Source organism: Eucalyptus grandis, chromosome 9 (genome assembly GCF_016545825.1).
Source record: "Eucalyptus grandis isolate ANBG69807.140 chromosome 9, ASM1654582v1, whole genome shotgun sequence".
In the NCBI taxonomy this organism is placed as follows: domain Eukaryota; kingdom Viridiplantae; phylum Streptophyta; class Magnoliopsida; order Myrtales; family Myrtaceae; genus Eucalyptus; species Eucalyptus grandis.
In genome coordinates this window covers 11,985,034-12,009,089 of record NC_052620.1, presented here as the reverse complement: position 1 = coordinate 12,009,089, position 24,056 = coordinate 11,985,034, and the positions used below count along the sequence as shown (strand labels likewise).

Genomic DNA, 24,056 nt, shown 5'->3' with positions numbered 1-24,056 from the left:
TTTGAATTGATTTTTGAATTGATTTTCAATAAGAGTGAAAAACTTTGATAGAGTTGGGAAAGTTTGGCTCTTTGACTGCATGAGGAAAACCTAAGTCAACATGACTATAATCATCAACAATGGTAAGAAAGAATCGTGACCCATCACGATGTGGTGTGTGATAGGGTCCCCAAATATCAATATGTGGTAAAGAGAAAGCAATGTTGGCTCGAGATGTGCTAGTAGGAAAGTGTGTCCGAGACTGTTTAGCTAAGGGACAAATGGGACATTTTGGATTAGGAAAACGTGCACTATGACCCCAGCCTTGATGGAAAATAAGATTTTTATTATTGATAATAACATTACAATAAGTGCTTTTATCAAAAAAACTTTAGAAGAACTAATCCAAAAGTAAAGTCCTTGTGCAACACTACCCAAGCCCATCGGTTTGCTAGTCGAAAGATCCTGAAAGAAATAATTGTCGGAGTTGAATATGACACCACAAGAATTGTCTTCACAAGCTTTAGAAACAGATATCAAGTTGAACTCAAACTCTGGAATGTGGAGGACATTTTTAAGGACAATATTGGAGCTAAGGTGAACAATTCCAACCTTAGCAACATGAGTAACATTGCCATTCGGAAGTTACACATAATATAAATATGGACTTTTCTGAGCATGGGAAAATAATTTCTCATTGCATATTATATGATCACTTGCACCAGAATCTATAATCCATGCATCAATTGGTATTGAGTTCATTTCACCAAGGATAGTACCTAAAAAGCCTGCACTCTTGTCACTTATGGTTAAACGATCCAGAGCCCTCATGATATTCTGGTATTGGTCTTGGTTGATTGGTTGGTATGCCCCATCAGTCCTTAATGCCTACACTTGATAAGCAAAAAATTCCTTTTCCTTTTTTTCTTTATCACCTGGCTTGCCATGCAATTTCAGCAAGTTTCTATAGTATGGTGTGGACATTTGCAATATTCACAAAATTTTCCTTTATTTTTTGAAATTTGCCCACCCGGTCTGTGTAATGACGTGGCGTGACATGGGCCGTTGGATCCCACAAACATTTGAGCCGACATGGCCAAGTTAGAGCCCTTAGATTCTAGCGCACCAAAGGAAGAAAATCCACTATCGGATCTCCTTTGCTGCCCACCGTTGGATCCAAAAGAGTTGGCAGATGGGTATTGAGCCGTTGGATGGCTTCTTTTGATCCTGACCGTCCATCAGTGGGTTCTTAGGGTTCCCACTTGTTCTCCTCATCACTGCAGCCGCAAGACCACCAGCTCCTGAAGCTATTGCTTCATCCATGGCCGCCGTGTGTCGGGTCGAGCAAAGCAAGGCCTCTAGCGAACGCAGTAGCAAGAGCAACTCCATCAACTGCTCGCGTGTGCTCGGTGGTCACCAACTTCTGACTTTCTTCTTGAACGGCCAGCTAATAAATTCATCCAAGCAAGGGTGTTGGCTCCGTCATCAAGATCTGCGACTTAAAGGTAGTGTATGTCTCGTTTAGGCTTAGCAAGAATCGTGTCACTTTCTCTCTTTCTTTCATATCCCTATACTGATGAAGTGTTGCTTCAGGTCCGTCCAATCTCTCCTCGGCTGCCTCAAGCTCGTTCCAAAGGGCTGAAAGCCGATTGAAGCAAGCGGTAACCGTGAGGTTCCCTTGCTTCAATTCGGAGAGGGCTTGCGTTATGGTGAACAATTTCACCTGATCGACCCGTCCATACATTTCACGGATGGACTCCCAAAAGTTCTTCGAGTCGTTTGTCGGAGGAAGCCCCGTTGCAACGTCCGATGCAAGGCAATTTCCAATCCAGGTACGTACCAACTGATTATACCGACGCCAGTGCCATTGAAGTTGTTCTTCTATTGGGTAGGGCACGGATCCGTCGAGAAATCCCTCTTTGTCTTTGGTGATGAGGGCTCGACGGAAATCGCGTGCCCAGGTGCTGTAGTTGTTGGGACCAGTGAGCTGTAGCTAAATGAGCTTCAGATCAAGTCCATGCACCGGTGATGTGAATAGTGGGTCGCCGGCTTCGAGTCGGCCATAGTTGCTAGTGGGGAATGTCACGCCCTGACCCTCAGGCACGCACACATCCCTTACTTTTGGTCGATTTTAAAATGCGATATCCCAGGACTATGTATCGCCGACCCTTTCTTTTATATATGCACATGCGGAAGCAGTTACAATTCCCCAGACAATAAAACAATGGAATAGAAAAGCAGGCCATACATTTTTCTTATTGAAAATTCACAACTACAACTTTTTACATGCAAACAAGGTCTGACAAGACAGGATAGGATTTCGATCCTCATCCGGGTCGTACTCGATGTCATACTCGGGGTCCTCCTCCACGTACTCCTTTTTGGGTTCCTCAACAGGGATCTCCTCATCAAATTCATGCTCCTTAGGCTCCTCATCCAGGTCCTGAAATGGTTATTCAATAACCACTGAGACAACGTCTCAGCAAGTTCTACCTCCTAAGACCCGATTAGTAAACTAATACACCTTAGGGCTGCCTATGCACAACATGAGTTAGAAGACTTACCTTAGCCTCAGATTCCACCTGCATATTAGTACATATCAAATAAGCACACAAGCAATCACATCACAGATTGAAGCATCGATCTAATCGACTTAGTCGATTTCACATCAGGAAGACCACTCACAATCGTCTCCCTTCAATCATTCAATTCACAACATCAAACCAAGGCAATGAATCACATCAAGACACTCTCAGATCGAATCATCGATCAATCGACCTAGTCGAATCATTTCTAGGTCATTTATCCCACACCAAGCAATTCCTTAGATTTGGTGGCTTTACGGTCCCACCCGACCCTCTCAAGAACTAGTGGCTTTACGGTCCCACCCTCTCAAGAACTAGTAGCCCTCACCGATTCAATTTAGGAATAAATCTTAAATTCAAATCTTAAATTACTTTAGCACCAAATAGAGCTCAAATAAATAAACGGGCTGCTCCACGACAATCAGCACGAAATTTCGGTCATCGGCCATCTCGATTGAATTTCCGGAAAATAAATAATTAAATAATTAATTTCGAAAATTAAATAAATAAATTCAATTTAGCACAATATAAAGCTCAATTAAATAAACGGACTACGCCATGATCATCAGCATAAAATCCCGGTCACCGGCCATCCCGATTGAATTTCCGGGAAATAAATAATTAAATAATTAATTTCGAAAATTAAATATTTAATTCCTAAAAATACCACCTAGGCCCGAATCGCTTAATTAACACCCGATAAGGGACGGGAAAAATCCCAAGAAGCATCCAATAAATACTACAAGTAATTCTCTATTTAATTACACTAATCACACCACTAATATGCAAAGCAATTAACTAATAATCACTAATCAATTCTAATCTAACAACCTAATTACACTTAATTAAAACTAATCAACCTTTAAGTATAATTAGCGCACTAAGAAGGCATTAGTGAGTAAAACTCACTTGCGAAAAACGAAGACCGGGATACTGCGATGACGATGCAACGACGGCCGAACTTGGGCCGGGCCAAGAACTTCACAAGCCCGAAGAAACTCTGAGCTAAAAACGAGCTGAACTTGGGCCTGAGCTTGGGCTTCAAACTAATCTCCAATGGATTGCAGGCTGATCTTGCGAGCTGGGCCGAAAAACAACTTCAATGGGCTGAGCAAATAAACTGAGAATGGGCTGTCGAGCTTGGGCCGAACTCCATGTGGGCTTCAATTAAATTAAACCCCCATGGGCTGAATTGCTGCAATTCATGTGGGCTTCAAGTCTTCAATTGGGCTGAATGAAAAAGTAGCTGTGGCGTTGGGCTCGGTCCAACTGGTGTGGCGAAGGAAGACCGAAGCAGTTGGTCTTCGTTGAGGCAGCAATCCACGCGATGAAGTAAAGAGCAACCATCAGCAGAGAGAGATTCGATTGAGGGGGTGCTTCGACGGTCTTCAGCTGGCGTGCGTTGGCTTTGCGGAGGGATCATGGCTTCCACGGCAGTGAGATGGAGAAGCACATGGCAGCAAAGTGAGATCTCGGTGGGTTGCAGCTTCGTGGAAATGGGTTGCTCAGTCAACCGGCGGCTTCAACCAAGAGAAGTGTTGACCGAAGAAGTGGGTTTGCTGGCCGAAGATGGGTAAGTGGAGACCGGCATGTGGACTGGAGGCACGCGAAGCAGCGAAGATGGAGCTGCTCGTAGATGTTGGGCCAGGTGGCGTCGTGGACAACCGACGAGAAAATCTCGGTCAACAATCCAATTGAAAATGCAGCGTGGACTAGGACTCCGGTGGAAAGCAGCAGATGTCGCTGCTGGGTGAGGGGCGTTGCAGTGGGCGCGTGCTGCTGGGGTTGATGAAGCTGCTGGATACTTGACCGAATGGGGGCAGCTCGGACGCGTGGGGCTTCGGTGGGGAAGCAGCTGTTGGCAGAGTTTCGGTGGATTGAAGCCACATGGGTTTCGATGGTCAATAATCGGTGAAGACAGCTCCTTTCATTGACCGACACAAGTGGAGGCGTGGACGTGTGGCGCTGCAAGGGGCTTCAGCTTTCAAAGGAAGGAGCTGCCGGTTTTTCCCATGAAAAATGAAAATGAGGCCAGAACAGAGAGGAGGAAGTCGTGAGAGGGAGGAGGGAGATGGACGGTGGTGTCAGGGTGAGAGGAAGAGAAGAGATAGAGATGAGGAAGAGGTGGGAGCCTCTTGGCTTGATATTTTCTTCACAAAATATCTCCAAGACTTAGTCTTGGCCATGTATAATCCCTTGGCTACCAATAGTCCACCAAAACACATCCCATGACTTCTCTTTTTGGTCCATTTGGCTAGGGAGGGGAGGGGCACACGAAATTGCAAGTATAAGGCACCGATTGGTTACTCAATCTTACTCCGTTTATCCTCATTTAATCTCCATAATTTAAATTGACACCTCTATACTTCAATTGACATTTTTCCTCACTCATGCACCCATCATGCATCTCAATTTCATAATCCCCGGCTTCAACTAAACGAAAATGGCCCTATTTATCCAGTCGAATTTAGAACCCGAAAATCTGGATGTCACAAGGAACAGATACGATAGGTAATCGGGTCCATAAACTGGGTAGGGATTTGGCCCTTAACCCGGTATGGACCCGATCCCTTGGTTCGGATCCCTCCGATCCGCTCCCTAATTCGGGTCAACTCCATTTCTGTGCATGCTTGGATCTTCCTTTGGCGATGGTTCGACAACGTGCAAGCTCTCTCCCGTGTATGGCCCATATTGAGTCCATGCCTGTCCTGGACCTGTGCCCCATTGGCCTTGAATAGGAAACCATGGAAATGGAGGCCAGTGAGTCGGTTCCGAAGCTTGAACCGAAACATAAGGAAGAATGGTGGTGTTCTGAGGATCTTCAGACTTTGGGACGGATGTATCCTCCTGCTCATTCAGATTGGTTTGAATCGATGAAGCTGGAGTCTGGTCTTAAGACATCTCTTCCAAAGGTAAATCTCAAGCATCCCCCTTTTTGCCATGGATCAGAAAATTGAATTCCAACTCAGCTTTTTTTGGGTTTGTTTTGCAAATTAGAAAAACTGCAACAACAAAACTCAAAAAAAAAAAAAGAAACGAGGGCAATTTTGAAAGATAGATTCTGAGGTTGCGGAAGCTAGGTCTAGGATCGATGCTGTGATACCATGACTGAAATTGAAGAAGAGAAAATTGGAGAGTGTTTTGGGAGAAATTGTGATTTGTATTCTTTCTATATATTCATGTACAAGAGCATTGCTCTATATATGTTACAAGAGAAAGACAGAAAAGGAAATATACAAGATTACATTACGATTACATTCCCACTTTACCAAGCCAAACATATATTAACTGAATCAATTTATTGACAATATAATCGATATGGAATTGATATCTCCAACAGTTAGGACTTCTCTTTTAAGCACAAAATTCGTTACTTTTCTAAATTAAACCCAAAGAATATATCTTATATTTATTAAGAGGAAATTAGCCTTTCTTTCCCATGTGATTTAAATTTTGATAATAAAGAGTTCAATCACTCTTCAAGATTGCTCCACTAAATCAAAATCTCCTAATTCAAAATGCATAAAACATTTCGGAATTTCGGCCAATTAAGGGCTTATTCCCATTTTCACTTTATTGGCTCAATTTAATTAATCCAGTTAAGCTCAAAAGCCCCTTGTATCAATCCATTTAGCTCAAGTTTAATGAAATCATATGGACTTAATCAATATTCTCCTAATACTTAAAAGTAATTAACTAATATATTTGAGACCGAGTTGGCCCCTAATTTTTCTGTGTAATAAATACCAAAATGGGTTGTCAAAATTAAGTGTCAATATATTGTGTTAACAGGTGTGACTTTAGTAGTGCATCTTTTAAAGGTGTTGTACTTTGACTATAAATGATTAATACATTTGACAAAAACTATTACAAGATTATGTGACTATTTGAATAACAAAAACCTATAGGGTATGATGTCATTGCAGAGTTGTTACCAATGTTTATGACTAAACTATCAAAACTTCCGCAGTACAAAAAAGTTTGTTGAGATTTGGCCTGGCCCATTTACCATCCACTTTGAGGGAAAAGTACCAATTCAATTCTAAATTTTTCAATTAAACCAACTCAATCATAAATCTTTTTTTATTGGTACCAATTCAATCCATTCGGTCAATTTGGATTGGCCGGTGTTGACATGGATGTTGACGTGGATGACGACCAGTATTTTTTTTTTTTTTGGATATTTTAATTAATGTTTTTTTTTCTTCTTTTTTTTTTTATCCCTTCTTCCTCCTTGAACTATCCTCCCGGTGGTGGGGGTCATGACCCTAGCCAAGGCGGGGCTAGCCTCGCCCAAAACTAGGCAAAGTCACCTCACCCACGACCCTAGGCAAGGCCGGGTGAGGGCCGCAACCCTCACCAGCCATCGGCGAGGGCTTCGCAACCCTCACCCAATGATCGCTGACGACCGGTGAGGGCTTCAAGGGCCACCGAACGGGAGGCTTGCCGACCACCACGAGGACAGACCGAGAAGGAAGAAGGGACAAAAGAAAAGGAAAATGAAAAGAAAAAGAAAAGAAAAAAATTTTGACCGGCATCCACGTCAGCGCTAATTGACCAAAATTAACTAGATGGACTGAATTTGTATAAATATAAAAAGGTTTATGACTAAATTAGTTCAATTGAAAAGTTTAAAATTGAATTGATATCAGTGCAATAGTTTTATGACTTTTTTGGTACTTTTCCCTCCACTTTGATAAATATGAGTTAAAATATGGGTTAATGACCCGTCCTCGTCGCCCTACTCTTCAGCTATTCCACCATCTACCTTCTTTTTTCCCTCTTCTATGGATCGTTTTCTTTTTTCTATGTAGTTATTTATAAAAACAATAACTTCTAAACAATACCTGAAATGGCATAATAACAGAACGTGTAAAAAAAAAAATTGCATTTTATTGAGCATTTTAATCTGATGATTTTCAACATGATATAAGAATCCATGACTTTAACACGATTGACAAAGTTTGTTCCAAAATGTGATTTTTGTCAGAATCATATCAAGTGACCTGATAATGATTTTTTCAAGAAGTTGGTTCTTGATTGTTTTTGTGTAACTTACAAACTTCAATAAGCTGTGACTTCGGCTTCTTTCAAAAAGTGTAGCCTATTAGAAAATTCCGTGTTCAAAACATAAGGAAAAAGGATTATGTTTTCAAATAAGTGATGTCTTCTTGGATTGAAAAATTATCCAATTCAGTCTTAATTATTTTAATAATTTCTGTATTCTATCTGGTCAATTTTGGCTAGAAAGCGATGACATGTAAGTCTAATTGTTGTCGGCGGTCCTATGTGGAACGATCAGTGTATGACATGGAAAAACTTAAGTAAAATGACATAGTTTTGAGTTTATTTTCTCAATGTTCTTATTTTTCTCCCTTTTTTATTCCTTTTTTCCCTATATTATCCTTCCTCTCTGCTGTTCATCTTCTTCCAAGGATGTAACTCATCCACCTCCACGAGTCCTTCACCCTCGCCGCCCTCACATCCGCCAGGTGAATGAAACTTAAAGTTGTTACGATTGCGTTTTGAAGTAATCTCCTGACGAAGTCACGCATGGCCGTTCTTCTTCCCGGCAAAATGAAGTGGAAATCACGAATTCATAGTATCTTCTCTGCCTATGGCCACCTTGTATCCTGCAATGTGGTAGGACGTATTTCTGTTCAACAATGGCCCCCCATCATCCTAAATCCTTTCATTATAAGTCTTAAGAACTCTAATTTTTTTGTGCTAGGACCTTTGGTGTCGGTCTTTCAGACCATCAATGTCCAACTCTGACACTGTTTTTTGTGCTAAATCCCGCGATCATTTCTTCCCCGCCTCTGCAACACTCGGGCAAGCGATCAATGACGGCCCTCGATGATTGCAGCGGCCAGGTAGGGTTGCTGCTGACCTGTCTGGACCTTGGATCGACCAAGATACTATTGGATGTATGCCCTAAAGCTACTATGTAATGGTTACATATTAGGGATTTCAGTTGTACTTTCATTATTATTATTTAATTAATGGCAATGACGTATTCATTCATTTGTCCAATTATTTTATATTGATGAATGATTCCATAAGATCAGTTGCAACTACACTTATTCTTGAGACGTCAAGAATATATGTGACGGGTTCATAGTTAGACTAAATCTTTAAATCATTCTCGGTTGATGGATTATTGAGTGGATATTAATAATCCTGTTGAGACCGGTGTGTTCTTAACTTCGCCATTAAGTACTGGATACTTAAGGGAATGATGAGTCACATGTCATTATGTATTATGATGCCTGAGTTAGAACACAGGTGTTTGTATTAGACAAATTCACTGAACGTGACGCATATGGAACGATTAGCGACATGGAAGCTTTTAGCGTGGTCAATGTCTAATTGTTTATGCTTTGGTCTTGTGTAAATAATCCTTAGATCTGAGGCACATTGTTAACTTGTGTATTGAACAACTATGGTCCACGGGTGCACATAATGCCGGGTCGTTGATCCGTCTTTACACCTGATGGTCATAATTTGTTCATATATGAAGTTACACGTGTGTGCAATATGAAATCTGTCTCCTTGTTATATGCAAGGTATGATAATGATGTCCTATGCGATCTAATTGTGACACTGCATTGAAATCCTCGGCTGGGGTTGTAACCGAGAATAAATTGTTTATGTCTCGAATAAAATGCATGTCAATTAGATTTGTGCATATGATCAAATTAATGACTTGACTAATATTCCATGGTATTTATTTGATCGGGACATAGTAAGACAGAGGGATTGAATTACATTGCAGCCAAAGCTGATAGGTTCATTATGTTCTTAAAATATTCACACTATCTAGGTAGTCATGACATATTACTAGATGTTAATCATGGCTTGTAAGACCCAAAAATTAATCAGGACAATTAATTCTTGTGGGAGTACTAATGTGTTAGTACAAGTCTTACTACCAGTTTAGTGATGAACCTAGAGATGTCACACACCATAAACAATTAGGATAACGTGGAACAAGAGATATAATTGCAAATGTGTTTGCAATTACTGCAATCAAATTGTGTCGATTTGAAATTAAATTAAATGAGATTTAATTTAATTTGTATTATAGTCACGAGCCTATTTGCATATGATGCACACGCATTCTCAAAGTGGATACATGTTAATGTATTCTAATTGTACATATAAAATTATGTTCTTTTTATTTTTAAAAAAGAATTGATTAATTAATTAATTATTCATTTACTTAATTAATTAATTAATTAACTAATTAAAAAAATTAGATTAAAGCTTCATGCAGGTGCACGAATTCGTGCACATGCACGAGTGTAATGGTTAGCGGTTGCTGACCATTATGCACGAAGCATGGATCGTCAGCAACCGCTGACCATCATGCCAAGATCGTGCATGAGCGGTTGCTCATGCATGATGGTCATGCATGAGCAACCGCTCATGCACGATCATCTGCTATGGACGATCAGCAACCGTTGGTGATCGGTTTTATTTTAAATTGAAAAACGGTTTTGAGGACAAAACGATGGGCTGCTTATATAGAGAAAAAGTGGGCGTGCGTTTTGTTTTTTTAAGAGAGAAGATGCCTTGCTGAAAATAGAGAGCAAAGTGTGTGCGTGTTCTTGTGTCTTTGAGTCGCAAGAAAAGAGAACATTATCTCGTTGGGGCCATGACTATTATACATCAAGAATACAACGGATTGTTTCCACGTGATTGCTAGCACGATCGAAGTGGTGAATATCTGAAAGTTCTCTCTTCCGTTCGACGTTCGTTGTTGGTGTGTCTGAACTAAAGGTTCGACGCTTGTGGGACTCGAACTGTAGAACATCGGAACCGATTCGTTTCAAAGCGCGCTTCGAGAGGTAATTCGTTTAACTCCCTTTTATGTTTAGATTTTTGATTAAAACGCACGAACAATGCCTTAGGAGAATCATGTGTAAAATATATCTTTGTTTCTGCTGCGTTTATTTTGTTAATTTTTCTTATACATGATTCATGAAACCCCAACAGTGGTATCAGAGCCAACCTTAGGCGTTTTTTCGTGCGTTTAATTGATTTGTAGTTCAAATACATTTTTGCGTTCTAATGGCCAATTTATTTTTGTTAAGAGAATTGGTTCTCTTGCTCTTATGTGGCCTATAGAAGTTGATTAATTTATGTGATAAATTTAATCAACTAAGCAAAAATTAGAACTAAATCAATTTTGAATCAAAAATCCGTAACTTGTTATACTTTGTTTATATTCTGCAAATGATATGCAGAATTTTATGCATGCCTTCTAGAGCTTTAAATTTTGAATTTATGGCTCATAAGGAAGGGTGGTGATCATGGAAAAATCCCTAATGTTGTGATTGTTGTATGGATGAATGTATGATGATTACAGGTATTCTTTTTGGGGATGTAATTATTAAATGGAGGCTGCGTCCTTCCTTTTATATTTATTTTTATGAAATGTAATTTTAGTATAGTTTAGTATTTCAATTATTGATGTAAATACTACAAGAGAGGAGGAACCATTGGAGGAGCCATTAAACCGGTGAGCTCTCTGGGGCCCGGTCTTTGAAGAGTTCAAAGATTGAAGAAAAAGTGAAGAGCAGGTCCATATTATTAAAATATTAAAATGGCTAAATGGGTCTCTTTGGCTCGAGACCCATTGAACCATAATTCCATGATCACCACATAGGATAGATGTTTATGTGATATCTATTTATTTATTGTGTTTATGGTATCGTGCATGTTAAACCGGTTAATGTGCAAAGTGAGATCGTTAATAACGACACAAATCTCCTTACAAAGAATATTAAGTCGAAATGGGTTTTGGACTCGTGGCCTTCCATCGGCGTGGTTTGATCCAATATTATAGTGGTTAACTAACCAGTTATGGATACATAGGGGTTAATTATCATTTATAATATTGAACCACTCCATTATGCATATGATGCTGTGGGGTTGGAGCCAAATGATTTCTAATAACTGTCAGGTGAGGGAATCATTTGTGTTTTCAATACTTGCATGAGACGATGGGCTAGACTTAACTATGATCATGATGCCAATAACTGTTAGGTGAGGCTTTCATGGTCTAGAGGCTGAAGTTATGATTGGGACTCGCATATGATGCGTTGAACAAGCTGGTTCATTCACTAAGTTCATAGGACATCAATAACTGTTAGGTGAGGTGGACTTTGGGCTAGTGGAACTCCAATCCCCACTAGTAATATTTACCCAACAAAGATTACCACTTCCCATCTTAAAGAGTATGGGATTCAAATATAAATTTAGTATGAGGATCTATTTCATTTAAAGGCCAAAATGAAATAGTTGCTTTGAAAGATACAATGGCTAACAATTTATTTTCTGCGACAGATATATTATTACTCTGAAAAATGGTGACCATAAACCCACTCGCTTCTATACCTGACAAGAATTGTTTGACTGGACCCAATTTCACTAACTGGGTGAGGAATTTGAGTATTTTTGTTCTCAATTCAAAAAAAATTGGGTATGTGCTTGATGAAAAGATGCCGACATCCTTTCCTGAGGGTGGGACCCAAGAGGAACGTGTCACTTATGATAAGTGGCATGATAATGACTTAAAAGTTTGGTCATATATGCTTGCTTCAATGAACAATGAATTACAAAAGAAGTATGAATCTATGGAAGATGCTAGGTCGATCATTTTGCATTTAAAAAAAATACTTTGATGAGAATGGTCGACCCTCTAGATATGAGATATCTAAGGCATTGTACCGTTTGAGGATGGCTGAAAGATCATCAGTTAATGATCATGCTTTGAAAATGATCTGGCACATTGAAGAATTGGCTAGACTGAATCTCGTTATGGATAATGAGTTAGCTGTGGATTTAATCCTCCAATCTTTACCCGATTCCTTCTCTGGTTTTGTCCAAAACTTCCACATGCATAAAATGGAGAAAACTCTTGCTGAGTTACATAGCATGCTGGTAATTTATGAGAAGGAAATGCATAACACGAGGCCAAATGTAGTGGCTATGGCTAAGGCTTCTTCTTCAAGGGGTAAGACTGTTTTAAAAAAGAATAAATGGAAGAGGCCTGCCAAACCTGTTGTGCAACCAAAACCCATGATTGATAAAGGGAAATGTCATTACTGTGGTGTCAAAGGGCATTGGAGGAGGAACTGTAGGAGGTACCTCGTGAGCTTGAAGGTCAAGCCCAAGAACCAACCTTATGAAGGTATGGTGTCTATGCTTATTGAAATTAATCTTATGGTTAATGCTGAATCCAGCTCATGGGTTCTAGATTCTGCTGCAACTTCACATATTTGTATGTCTTTGCAGAATCTGGAAATAAGCAGGATGCTACGGCGAAATGAGATTGTCCTGACGTTTGCCAATGGAGCAAGAGTTGCTGCATTAGCTATAGAGATTTTTCATTTATGTTTGCCTTCTAGACATGTATTGGTTTTAAAGAACAATTTGCATTATAAGAATGCTGTTAGGAACATCATCTCTATATCTCATTTGGGTAAAGAGAATTATGAATTTTCTTTTGCTGATGATGTTTGTTCTATTTATCATAATAGAATGTGTTGGTTCTAGCTTATTAACCAACAATCTTTATACCATTACAATGTCCGGTAATGCGATTACGAATGTCAATAAGCAAAATAGAATTAATATAAATGCCATAACTAATAAACGCCATAGAGACGGTCCAAATAAAATGTATATTTGGCATCTCCAATCATGTCATATTGGAGAAGACAGAATTAACAAGTTGAGTAATGATGGATACATTGATCCATCAAATATTGAGTCATACTCGATTTGTGAGGCATGTCTTCTAGGAAAAATGACCAAAGCGTCTTTTGTGGGACAAAGTGCGCGAGCTGCTGACATATTAGAATTAATACATACAGATGTATATGAACTAATTAATGAAACTGCTAGAGGTGGTTATAATTACTTCATTACCTTCACCGATGATCAGTCACGGTATGGTTATTTATACCTCATGAAGTATAAATCTGAATCCTTTGAAAAGTTCAAGGAATTCAAGGCTGAAGTTGAGAAACAAACAGGAAAATGTATTAAGGCTCTTCGATCAGATCGAGGAGGTGAATACCTTAGTACTGAATTCCTGTACTATCTTAAAGAGAATGGCATTTTATCACAATGGACACCTCCTGGAACTCCAGAATATAATGGTGTATCTGAACAAAAAAATCGTACTTTATTAAATATGGTACGATCTATGATGAGTTACACCGATTTGCTAATATCCCTTTGGGAATATGCCCTTGAGATAGCTGTATATATACTTAATAGAGTGACGTCCAAATCTGTTCCAACTACGCCCTATAAGATATGGCATAGTAGGAGACCTAGTCTTAATCATATTAAGATTTGGGGTTGTCAGCTTTCGTGAAAAAGCTAAAAATGGAAAAATTGGAGGCAAGATTTGAATAAGGTCACTTCATTGGATATCCAAAGGAAACTCTTGGATATTATTTCTATTTTCATTCAAACCAAAGAATTTTGGTATGCAAGCACGCTTCTTTTTTGGAGAATTAGTTCGTCCAAGAAAGTGGTGCTGGGCGGAAAATAGTCTTACAAGAAGAAAATAATGAAGTGCCAAACAACCAAGTTCAGATACCAATCTCTGATTCAGTGGGAGCTTCTGATACACAACCTCTTAGGAAAAGTGCGAGAATGTCTCGCCCACCTGCTCGTTATAGACACTCGGTTGATCATATTGAACCATAATTCATTGTGAATGATAATGATCAACCCGGTGAATCCTAAACCTATGAGGAGGCGATGTTGGACATCGATTCTAGTAAATGGCTAGAAGCCATGAATGCGAAATGGATTCAATGTATTCCAATGAGGTTTGGACCTTGACTGACCTGCCTGATGGTATTATACCAATTGGTTGTAAATGGATCTTCAAGAGGAAGATGAATGCTGAAGGTCAAATTGGAACTTACAAAGCACGGCTGGTGGCGAAAGGATATCGTCAAAAAGAATGAATTGATTATGACGAAACTTTTTCACCTGTGGCCATGCTAAAGTCCATTCGGATTATGTTGGCTATAGCTGCACACCTTGATTATGAGATATTCCAAATGGATGTCAAAACAACTTTTCTAAATGGTTTTCTCGATGAGGACATCTATATGGAACAGCCACAGGGTTTTGAATCCAATAGTGAAAAACGGAAGGTGTGTAAGCTTAAGAGATCCATTTATGGACTCAAACAAGCCTCCAGAAGTTGGAATATCCGTTTTGATGAGGTAGTCAAATTATTTGGCTTCATCAAAAATCCGGATGAACCTTGTGTATACAAGAAGATAAGTGGGAGTGCATTTGCATTTCTAGTTTTGTATGTTGATGATATACTTCTGATTGGAAATGATGTACCAATGATATCATCGATAAAACTATTCTTGTCACAGAAATTCTCCATGAAAGATTTAGGAGAGGCAACCTACATTTTAGGTATTAAGATCTATAGAAATAGATCAAGACGATTGATTGGCCTCTCACAATCTACGTACATAGACAAAGCGTTAACACGGTTTAACATGCAATGTTCCAAGAGAGGATTATTGCTTTTTAGGCAAGGGATCCGTCTTTCTAAGTAGATGTGTCCCAACATTCCTGAAGAAAGAGAGCGGATGGCAAAGATACCATATACATCTGCTATTGGAAGCATAATGTATGCTATGCTATGTACTAAACCCGATATTGCCCATGCTGTAAGTATTACTAGCAGATATCAATCTGATCCAGGAGAAGAGCACTGGATAGCAGTCAAGAATATTCTTAAGTACTTGCGAAGGACTAAAGATTTATTCTTGATATATGGAGAATGAGAATTTAAAGTTGTAGCTTATACTGATTCCGATTTTCAATCGGATCCTAATAATTATAAGTCTACGTTCGAGTTTGTCTTTACATTCAATGGTGGCGCAGTTAGTTGGAAAAGTTCTAAATAAAGTATAACTGCTGATTCCACCACTGAGGCGGAGTATGTAGCTGCTTCTGAAGCAGCAAAGGAAGCCACTTGGATGAAGAAGTTTATTTATGAACTTGGAGTCGTTCCTTCAATTGAGCAACCGATTACATTGTTTTGTGACAACAATGGGGCTATAGCTCAAGCTAAGGAACCAAGGTCTCACCAAAAGTCCAAGCACATCGAGAGATGCTTCCATCTCATCAGAGAAATTGTTGGGAGAGGTGATATCGCCTTGTAGAAAATTGCCTCGGCAGAAAACGTGGCAGATCCCTTCACTAAGGCTTTAACTCAGTCTTCTTTTGAAAGACATATTGACAAAATGGGTTTGAGGTACCAGACAAGTTGGCTTTAGTGCAAGTGGGAGATTGTTGGATGTATGCCCTAAAGCTACTATGTAATGGTTACATATTAGGGATTTCAGTTGTACTTTCATTATTATTATTTATTTAATGGCAATGACGTATTCATTCATTTGTCCAATTATTTTATATTGATGAATGATTCCATAAGATCAGTTGCAACTAGACTTATTCTTGAGACGTCAAGAATATACGTGACGGGTTCATAGTTAGACTAAATCTTTAAATCGGTCCCGGTCAATGGATTATTGAGTGGATATTAATAATCCTGTTGAGACCGGTGTGTTCTTAACTTCGCCATTAAGTACTGGATACTTAAGGGAATGATGAGTCACATGTCATTAGGTATTATGATGCCTGAGTTAGAACACAGGTGTTTGTATTAGACAAATTCACTGAACGTGACGCATATGGAACGATTAGCGACATGGAAGCTTTTAGCGTGGTCAATGTCTAATTGTTCATGCTTTGGTCTTGTGTAAATAATCCTTAGACCTGAGGCACATTGTTAACTTGTGTATTGAACAACTATGGTTCACGGATGCACATAATGCCGGGTCGTTGATCCATCTTTATACCTGATGGTCATAGTTTGTTCATATATGAAGTTACACGTGTGTGCATTATGAAATATGTGTCCTTGTTATATGCAAGGTATGATAATGATGTCCTATGCGATCTAATTGTGACACTGCATTGAAATCCTTGGCCGGGGTTGTAACCGAGAATAAATTATTTATGTCTCGAATAAAATGCATGTCAATTAGATTTGTGCATATAATCAAATTAATGACTTGACTAATATTTCATGGTCTTTGTTTGATCGGGATATAGTAAGACAGAGGGATTGAATTACACTGTAGCCAAAGCTGACAGGTTCATTATGTTCTTAAAATATTCACACTATCTAAGTAGCCATGACATATTGCTAGATGTCAATCATGGCTTGTAAGACCCAAAGATTAATTGGGACAATTAATTCTTGTGGGAGTACTAATGTGTTAGTACAAGTCTTACTACCAGCTTAGTGATGAACCTAGGGATGTCACACACCATAAACAATTAGGATAACGTGGAACAAGAGAGAAATATAATTGCAAATGTGTTTGCAATTACTGCAATCGAATTGTGTCGATTTGAAATTAAATTAAATGAGATTTAATTTAATTTGTATTATAGTCACGAGCCTATTTGCATATGATACACACACATTCTTAAAGTGGATACATGTTAATGTATTCCAATTGTACATATAAAATTATGTTCTTTTTATTTTAAAAAAAAAAAAAGAATTGATTAATTAATTAATTATTCATTTACTTAATTAATTAATTAATTAACTAATTAAAAAATTAGATTAAAGCTTCATGTAGGTGCACGAATTCGTGCACATGCACGAAGCGTAATGGTCAGCGGTTGCTGACCATTATGCACGAAGCATGGATAGTCAGCAACCGCTAACCATCATGCCAACATCGTGCATGAGCGGTTGCTCGTGCACGATGGTCATGCATGAGCAACCGCTCATGCACGATCGTCTGCTATGGACGATCAGCAACGGTTGCTGATTGTCCATCGATCAGCAACCGTTGGTGATCGGTTTTATTTTAAATTGAAAAACGGTTTTGAGGACAAAACGATGGGCTGCTTATATAGAGAAAAAGTGGGCGTGCATTTTGTTTTTTTTAAGAGAGAAGATGCCTTGCTGAAAATAGAGAGCAAAGTGTGTGCGTGTTCTTGTGTCTTTGAGTCGCAAGAAAGGAGAACATTATCTCGTTCGGGCCGTGACTATTATACATCAAGAATACAACGGATTGTTTCCACGTGATTGCTAGCACGATCGAAGTGGTGAATATCCGGAAGTTCTCTCTTCCGTTCGACGTTCGTTGTTGGTGTGTCTGAACTAGAGGTCCGACGCTTGTGGGACTCGAACTGTAGAACATCCGAACCGATTCGTTTCAAAGCGCGCTTCGAGAGGTAATTCGTTTAACTCCTTTTTATGTTTAGATTTTTGATTAAAACACACGAACAACGCCTTAGGAGAATCATGTGTAAAATATATCTTTGTTTCCACTGCGTTTATTTTGTTAATTTTTCTTATACATGATTCATGAAACCCCAATAGATATGAGGCCAACTGAGCCCCTTACTCGAGCCTTGGACCACACCTGTCCCCATCGCTGCTTATCCCTCGTCCTCATTGAAGCCGCACCCAAGATGGGAGTGACCAGAGAGAGCTGCAGACATGGCTTCATCAGCTGGATAAGGTGCGGAGAAGATGAACAATATCACAATAGGAAAAAAAAAAAAAGCGAAAAGAGAGAAAGTAAAAATTCAATAAGTGCAGAAAAAAAAAAAGGCAAAATCACTTCATTTTGCTTAATTTCTTCCGCGTTGGACTGATAGAGCTACAAAGGACGACCATTGAAGACTAGACTGCCATGTCACAATTTTCTCGCCAAAATTTGCTAGATGGACTATATTGAAATTTCACATAAAGTTCAAAATTAATTAACCAAATTGAAAAATTAATGACTGTGGGTTAGGTCTAGGAAACAATTGGATAATTTTCTGGAATAAAATCACTGCATCATGCTTGATATAGGTCATTGCAATTTGTAAAGTATTTCCAAATTGGTGCATGCATGATATTAGGCGCGTGTAAGGGAACCGGGAACCGCCTGGAACTAGATCGGATTGGCAGTTCCCATGAGGACTGGTTTGGTTCCCAATTCTAATTTATTGAAACCGGTGAGTACTAATTTGATTGCCGGGTTTAGGCACAAAACCCGATTTCAATTTACTGAAACCGGTGAGTACTAATCTAATTCCCAGTTTCAGGCTTGGAATCGCCCACTTACCTACTCATACCAGACTGGTATATTACAGGGAAAGTGAGCATCTTCCCTTTTATTTTCTCTGTCCTGCCTCTTGTCCGCAACATTCTACAGTCACTCTGTCTGTCTCACTCTCTCCGACTAATTCCCCTTTCCCACATTTTCCCTCTCTTTCTCGCGTGCCAAACCTTGGATGGAACGAACTGAGGCATCTTAGTAAACGTCAATCTCGTTTGTCATCTTCCCCTGCGATTTTTCTTCCGATAGTCGACGAAAGCTTTCTCTTTTGCACCGTAGTTTCCCATGCACATCTGAGCTGAGGCATCTTCAGCTTCCATGGCCGCGGGATTAAGGAGCAGCGATCGGCATTTCCTCCGAGCAGCATTTGGAGTGCGCGGTTTTGATCTCAACAGAGTTTCCAAAGCGGGTGTTGGTGATGTGGGGAGACTGATTGGTTGACGCGTTTTGAGTTTGGGGGGATCGGAGAGAAGGGCGAGTGGAGATGGCGAATCAGACTATTGCTTCTTGCTATGTGTTATATTAATTGATGAATGTAATTTTATAGGGATTAAGGACCGATTCCATGGACTCATCCAAGAACTAGACCTAAGTGGAGGTTCAATTCCCGACTAGATTCATAAAATCAATTGGTGGTGTCCGGTTTCAATTTTAAAAAACCAGCATTTAGTGGATGGAGGAACCACCCACCCGGACCATACTCACTCACACTGTGTGATAATGCAGAGCTAATTACAAGACCTGATTGAAATAAAAAATAAGTGCAACTTAAAAAATTTATTGGTCCCTTACACCGAGAATGAGTACATAACCCATAAATAACTGACCAAAGTCCCGCTGTTAGTAAACGAACGAGTCTTCATCCCACTTTCTTCCTTTCTTTTTTCCTTTGAAGACCGCTATATAGGACAAACAGAGCAATATGGCTCCATAAGAGCAATGGGCAAAACAAATCTTCACCAGGTCTACCTAGGAAAGAGTGTCTGCACACCCGAAAATGTAGACATTCGTGTCAATGCTTGAGTTGCTAGATGTAAAGACAGCATCATGAGATTCAGTTGCCTCACAGTTCTCTTGATTTTGCTGTATGTCCGGAGGATATTGGGTCTTCCTTATCCCCTCCAACTCCATTGCCACTTCTTTCATTGTAGGCCGGTTCCTCCCGTTTAGGTCTAAGCACCTCTTTGCAAGGTTAGCAACCGATGCAATCTCTCCCATCTTACCTTCTTTCAACACATGAGCGTCAACAATGTCAAACAAGCGATTCTCTTCCACCGAAATTATGAAATACATTGCAAGGCTTCTTCCTTCTTCTTCCCTCTGGGATGAGATTGGCTTTTGTCTTGTTAAGAGTTCAACAAGGACGACTCCGAAGCTATACACATCGCTTTTGTCTGTAAATTGGCTTGATCGAAAATACTCAGGATCTAGGTAGCCGAAAGTCCCCTGCACTAATGTGGTTACATGAGTTTTATCGAGGGAAATAGACTTGGAAGTACCAAAATCTGCCACTTTTGCATGATACTTCTCATCCAAGAGGATATTGGTGGACTTGATGTCTCGATGATAAATGGGAATAGAGGCTGCTGAATGCAAGTAGAATAAGGCTCCTGCGATTTCAGTTGCAATTCGTAGGCGTGTGTCCCACGATATAGGTGACTCTACATTTGGGTCATGTAAATATTGGTATAGAGTCCCATTTGGTATAAACTCATATACCAAAAGCGGAACTTCTGTTTCCAAGCAACACCCCAATAACTTAACCACATTTCTGTGATTGATTTGTGAGAGAATGAGGACTTCATTTATGAACTGTTCGATTTTTCTCTTGTCTATCGCCATTGATTTTTTAATTGCAACTATTTTTCCATCTGTTAACATTCCTTTGTAAACAATACCCTGTCCACCTTGCCCAAGTATCCTACTGTTATCGAAATTATCAGTGGCCTTCCCTAAATCTTTGAAGTTGAACAATTTGCTTTTCTCAACATTGCCTTCTGGTGTCAAAAGCTCTCTTTCCAACAAAAGACCACCATTGCATTTGAAGTACTTCTCTTTAAGCTTGGTTTCTTTTCTCTTCTTGATGTATTTGTACAAACTCCATGAGAAAAGACACAAGAGTAGTGCCCCAATGCCTGCCCCGGCAGCCCCGCCCACTACATTGCCAAAACTCAAGGGCAAAAGTGAGAAAAAAGTACCCCGCTTGTCAGGAATCTATAAAGGAACTTATCATCAAAAATTTAAATGAATCCGACTAAAAGGAAAGCATACAAGAGTGATTAACCTGAGTCTCCTTTCACGTTGATCTATCTTAACAAACATGAGAAAAATAATTTGTCTCCTTTTAAGTTCCACCCGGTGAAATTATTATACAAACATCTACAGTGTGCAACTGATATCCCTTGCAAGGAATTTAGCAAACTATTGATGAAAGTGAAAAAGTTTCTACTAGCATTCATCTTAACTATGATTGTAATAATTCCAATTCAAATTGGACAAGAATAAGTAGGAACCATGGATATATTTCAATGGATATGAAGCAGCGACATTAGAAAAGTTCAAGTGTTTTCTTATCTCTCAAGTATTAGTGTGAAAAGAAAGTTCTGAGGTTGTTTTGATAGATACTACTAATTGAAGCAAGAGTAGTGCTCCTAGGCCTGCTCCAATTCCTGGTTTACCAATGTGGTATGAGCATAACCAAAAGCAAGCATCGAAGATTGCAACTCCAATTTGAAAAGAAGAAAATGCTAATCTGATACTGGAGAGAGTTACCTTAGATGACTTTTGAATATTCACTAATTTGATTAAACAGAATGCTAATGTGGTTGGTGAAAAATTAGTCTCCTTATGAGAAAAATTTAGCACCTAACAGAAAAGCCATATAATCAGTTAAGCAGCAGAATATATGCCCAAATCAAACACGGGACATCTGATCCACTGAAAGCGGGCCATGTGCTATGCTTTTTCTAAGTTGTGGGACTTTATCAGTAATAGACTCAATGTTTAAATGAAAGGATGTGATATTCGTGAATATCTGGAAGTACAAACGACGGATAGTCCTTGTTCATAGCTCATGACAGAATGTAGAAACTTGCTTACCTTTGACGAGAAACGCACTTTTCTTTGTTCCACTTTTCTTCGTTGGAGCAAGGTCAGGTATGGCGGAGGGGGTCAGACTTTTTGCAGGAAGGTCAGTTTTGGCGGAGGAGGTCGGACTTTTTGCAGGAAGGTCGGGTTTGGGGGAGTAGGCCGGACTTATATATTTGCCAGCTGCAAATGAACAAAATACGACAAATTAATCAGTAGAGGTTCGTCTCATTAGTGGGTTGCATGTAAAGCTACTTCAGCCTCCAAAGAGCTACTTCTCTTATTAATGCAGTGTTTCGATGTTAGGTTTCCAATGATTTGTGTGGTAAAACATAACTGGTTTTACCTTTGCAATCATCTTTTATATAGGGGTTACCAGAGAAGCCCGGGCTGCAAACACACTGCAAAAAGGGCATCGCCATGGGATATGCAGAATCGAAGCTGACTGAACTGCAGTTGTAGGATGCGTCGAAGATGGAGCCGTATTTGTAAATCTCTAACGCAGTTTTTGAGGAATTTGCTATCCCCCATTCTAGGACAGCTGCGAAATGCCCGCTCGCCCTCAACTTATTGAAGTCCATGACCGAAGACGTGAACAGCGACTTATCTCCCAAGAAGGCATAATTGCATTCATTTTCTCCTGCTGTTTTATTGTATGGCTGGAAATCGATGGTGAAAGCCTGAAAAACCGAGGTAATGTTGGTTTGACAGTATCCGTTACTGCCTGAACAAGTGGCGTTCCTAACAGTGCTGTTGTCTTTTCCGCAAGTTATGTTAATAGGCTCTGCGTCATCCATCCGAGCATGTATATTGCAACCGACGGCAGCAAATTCGTTTTGTGAAGCAGAGAAGACAAACTGGCTGCCTTTCAAGCTCAAAGGTGTGGAGCTTCCATCGCTGCCGCAGCTCACATTTGACGAGTAGGTTATTGGAAGACTGACGTTGATCATGCCGTTCCTTTTCTCACGGATATCAGGTAGCAAAAGGTCGAGCACCCTCAAGTTGGCCTTGTTCAGTATCGGGACAGTGTCATTCTGGCAGTCGATCTCGTACCACTCATCGAGGAAACACCCACTTCCAATCCCGAAGGGAAAGGAAATGGCAACGTCACCACATCTTTGTGTGCAACAAGTCTGAAGATCTGCTAGCGCTGCTTGTTTATGAAGCAAAAATGATCCTAGAAGCAGAAGAATCTGAAACATCCTAGTTCCTGCTTCTTTATGTCAGGAAACAGAGGACCTATTTTGAGGAATTGATGGAAGGCGCGGTTGCTTGTACGCCTTCTTCCTTGATTGTAAAAGCTTTATAAAATAGGACACCGGTTTAAGCAGCCAAGTTTGACTTCTCCCCTCGTTGGGGACATAATTTTGTCGCCACTTAGGGCGCACATGACAACCATTATGTTCCAGAAATAATTTCTAGAACAGAAATAGATTTTTTTATTTCTATTTCTAGATGAGTTTCTGAGCAAAAAAATCTGTTTGATAACGATACAAAATTTCTGTTTTAGAAATAAAAATTCATTTGATAACAGTATAAAATTTATATTTCTTAAAACAATTTTTTCTTTTTTTGGAGCAAATGAGATGTCCATTCTTACAAATTTCATATGCTTATGAACCCATTGACCCAAATACAAAGTAAGAGTTTTTTTTTTTTATAGTAAAGTCTCCCTTTTTTGAAAAAAAAAATACAAAGTAAGAGTTGTTATATCAAATTTTCTAAATTTTCACACAAAATTCTTTAGCATCCACCTAGATAGGCAATTACGGTCAAACAATATACTTATCAATAGTCTCCATACAATAGAAAAAAGAAATCAATATGCATTACTTTTGAGCATGATAGAAGGTTCCCAAAACTCTAGTAGAATGAAGGTGGGCAACCATATTCTAATCTCCTTCATGCTAGTGTGTCATGTCGATCACCGCCACAGTTTATGATATCGAGCAATCATTTTATAAAGAAACACAAAGAAGTGTATTGGGCAATTTGCGGCAAATTTTACAAAATCGGCGAATTTTACGAAATGTAATAAAGCTTGTCATAAAAGACCATTACAAATAAGAGAAATCCTCAAGTAGAATATCACATTACAAGAATTGAGATCGGAATCATCAAATACAGTATCACATTACAAAAGCAAAAATTGGGAATCCCCAAATACAAAATAATAGAAATACATTACAAAAGTTAAAAACACGAT

At 39.4% G+C, this 24,056-nt stretch overlaps 1 protein-coding gene across 1 annotated transcript; it reads right to left on the bottom strand.

Moving 5' to 3' along the window:
* Positions 1-19,553: 19,553 nt before the first annotated feature.
* Positions 19,554-23,155, bottom strand: LOC104420278 (wall-associated receptor kinase-like 1). Its single transcript, XM_018862353.2, has 3 exons — positions 22,197-23,155; positions 21,863-22,033; positions 19,554-20,919 (listed from the first exon to the last, which is right to left on the bottom strand). The coding sequence occupies exons 1-3, from the start codon at positions 23,050-23,052 to the stop codon at positions 19,733-19,735; spliced, it is 2,214 nt and encodes a 737-aa protein (XP_018717898.2). The 5' UTR covers positions 23,053-23,155; the 3' UTR covers positions 19,554-19,732.
* Between the last annotated feature and the right edge of the window lie 901 nt (positions 23,156-24,056).

What these genes read in the sequence shown, in the direction of transcription:
- LOC104420278 (XM_018862353.2), bottom strand. Translation starts at nt 23,052, where the DNA reads ATGTTTCAGATTCTTCTGCTTCTAGGATCATTTTTGCTTCATAAACAA. An exon ending in TATAAAAGATGATTGCAAAG is followed by an intron (nt 22,034 to 22,196) that starts GTAAAACCAGTT and finishes GTTCATTTGCAG; the next exon opens with CTGGCAAATATATAAGTCCG. An exon ending in AAGTGCGTTTCTCGTCAAAG is followed by an intron (nt 20,920 to 21,862) that starts GTAAGCAAGTTT and finishes TTGGCAATGTAG; the next exon opens with TGGGCGGGGCTGCCGGGGCA.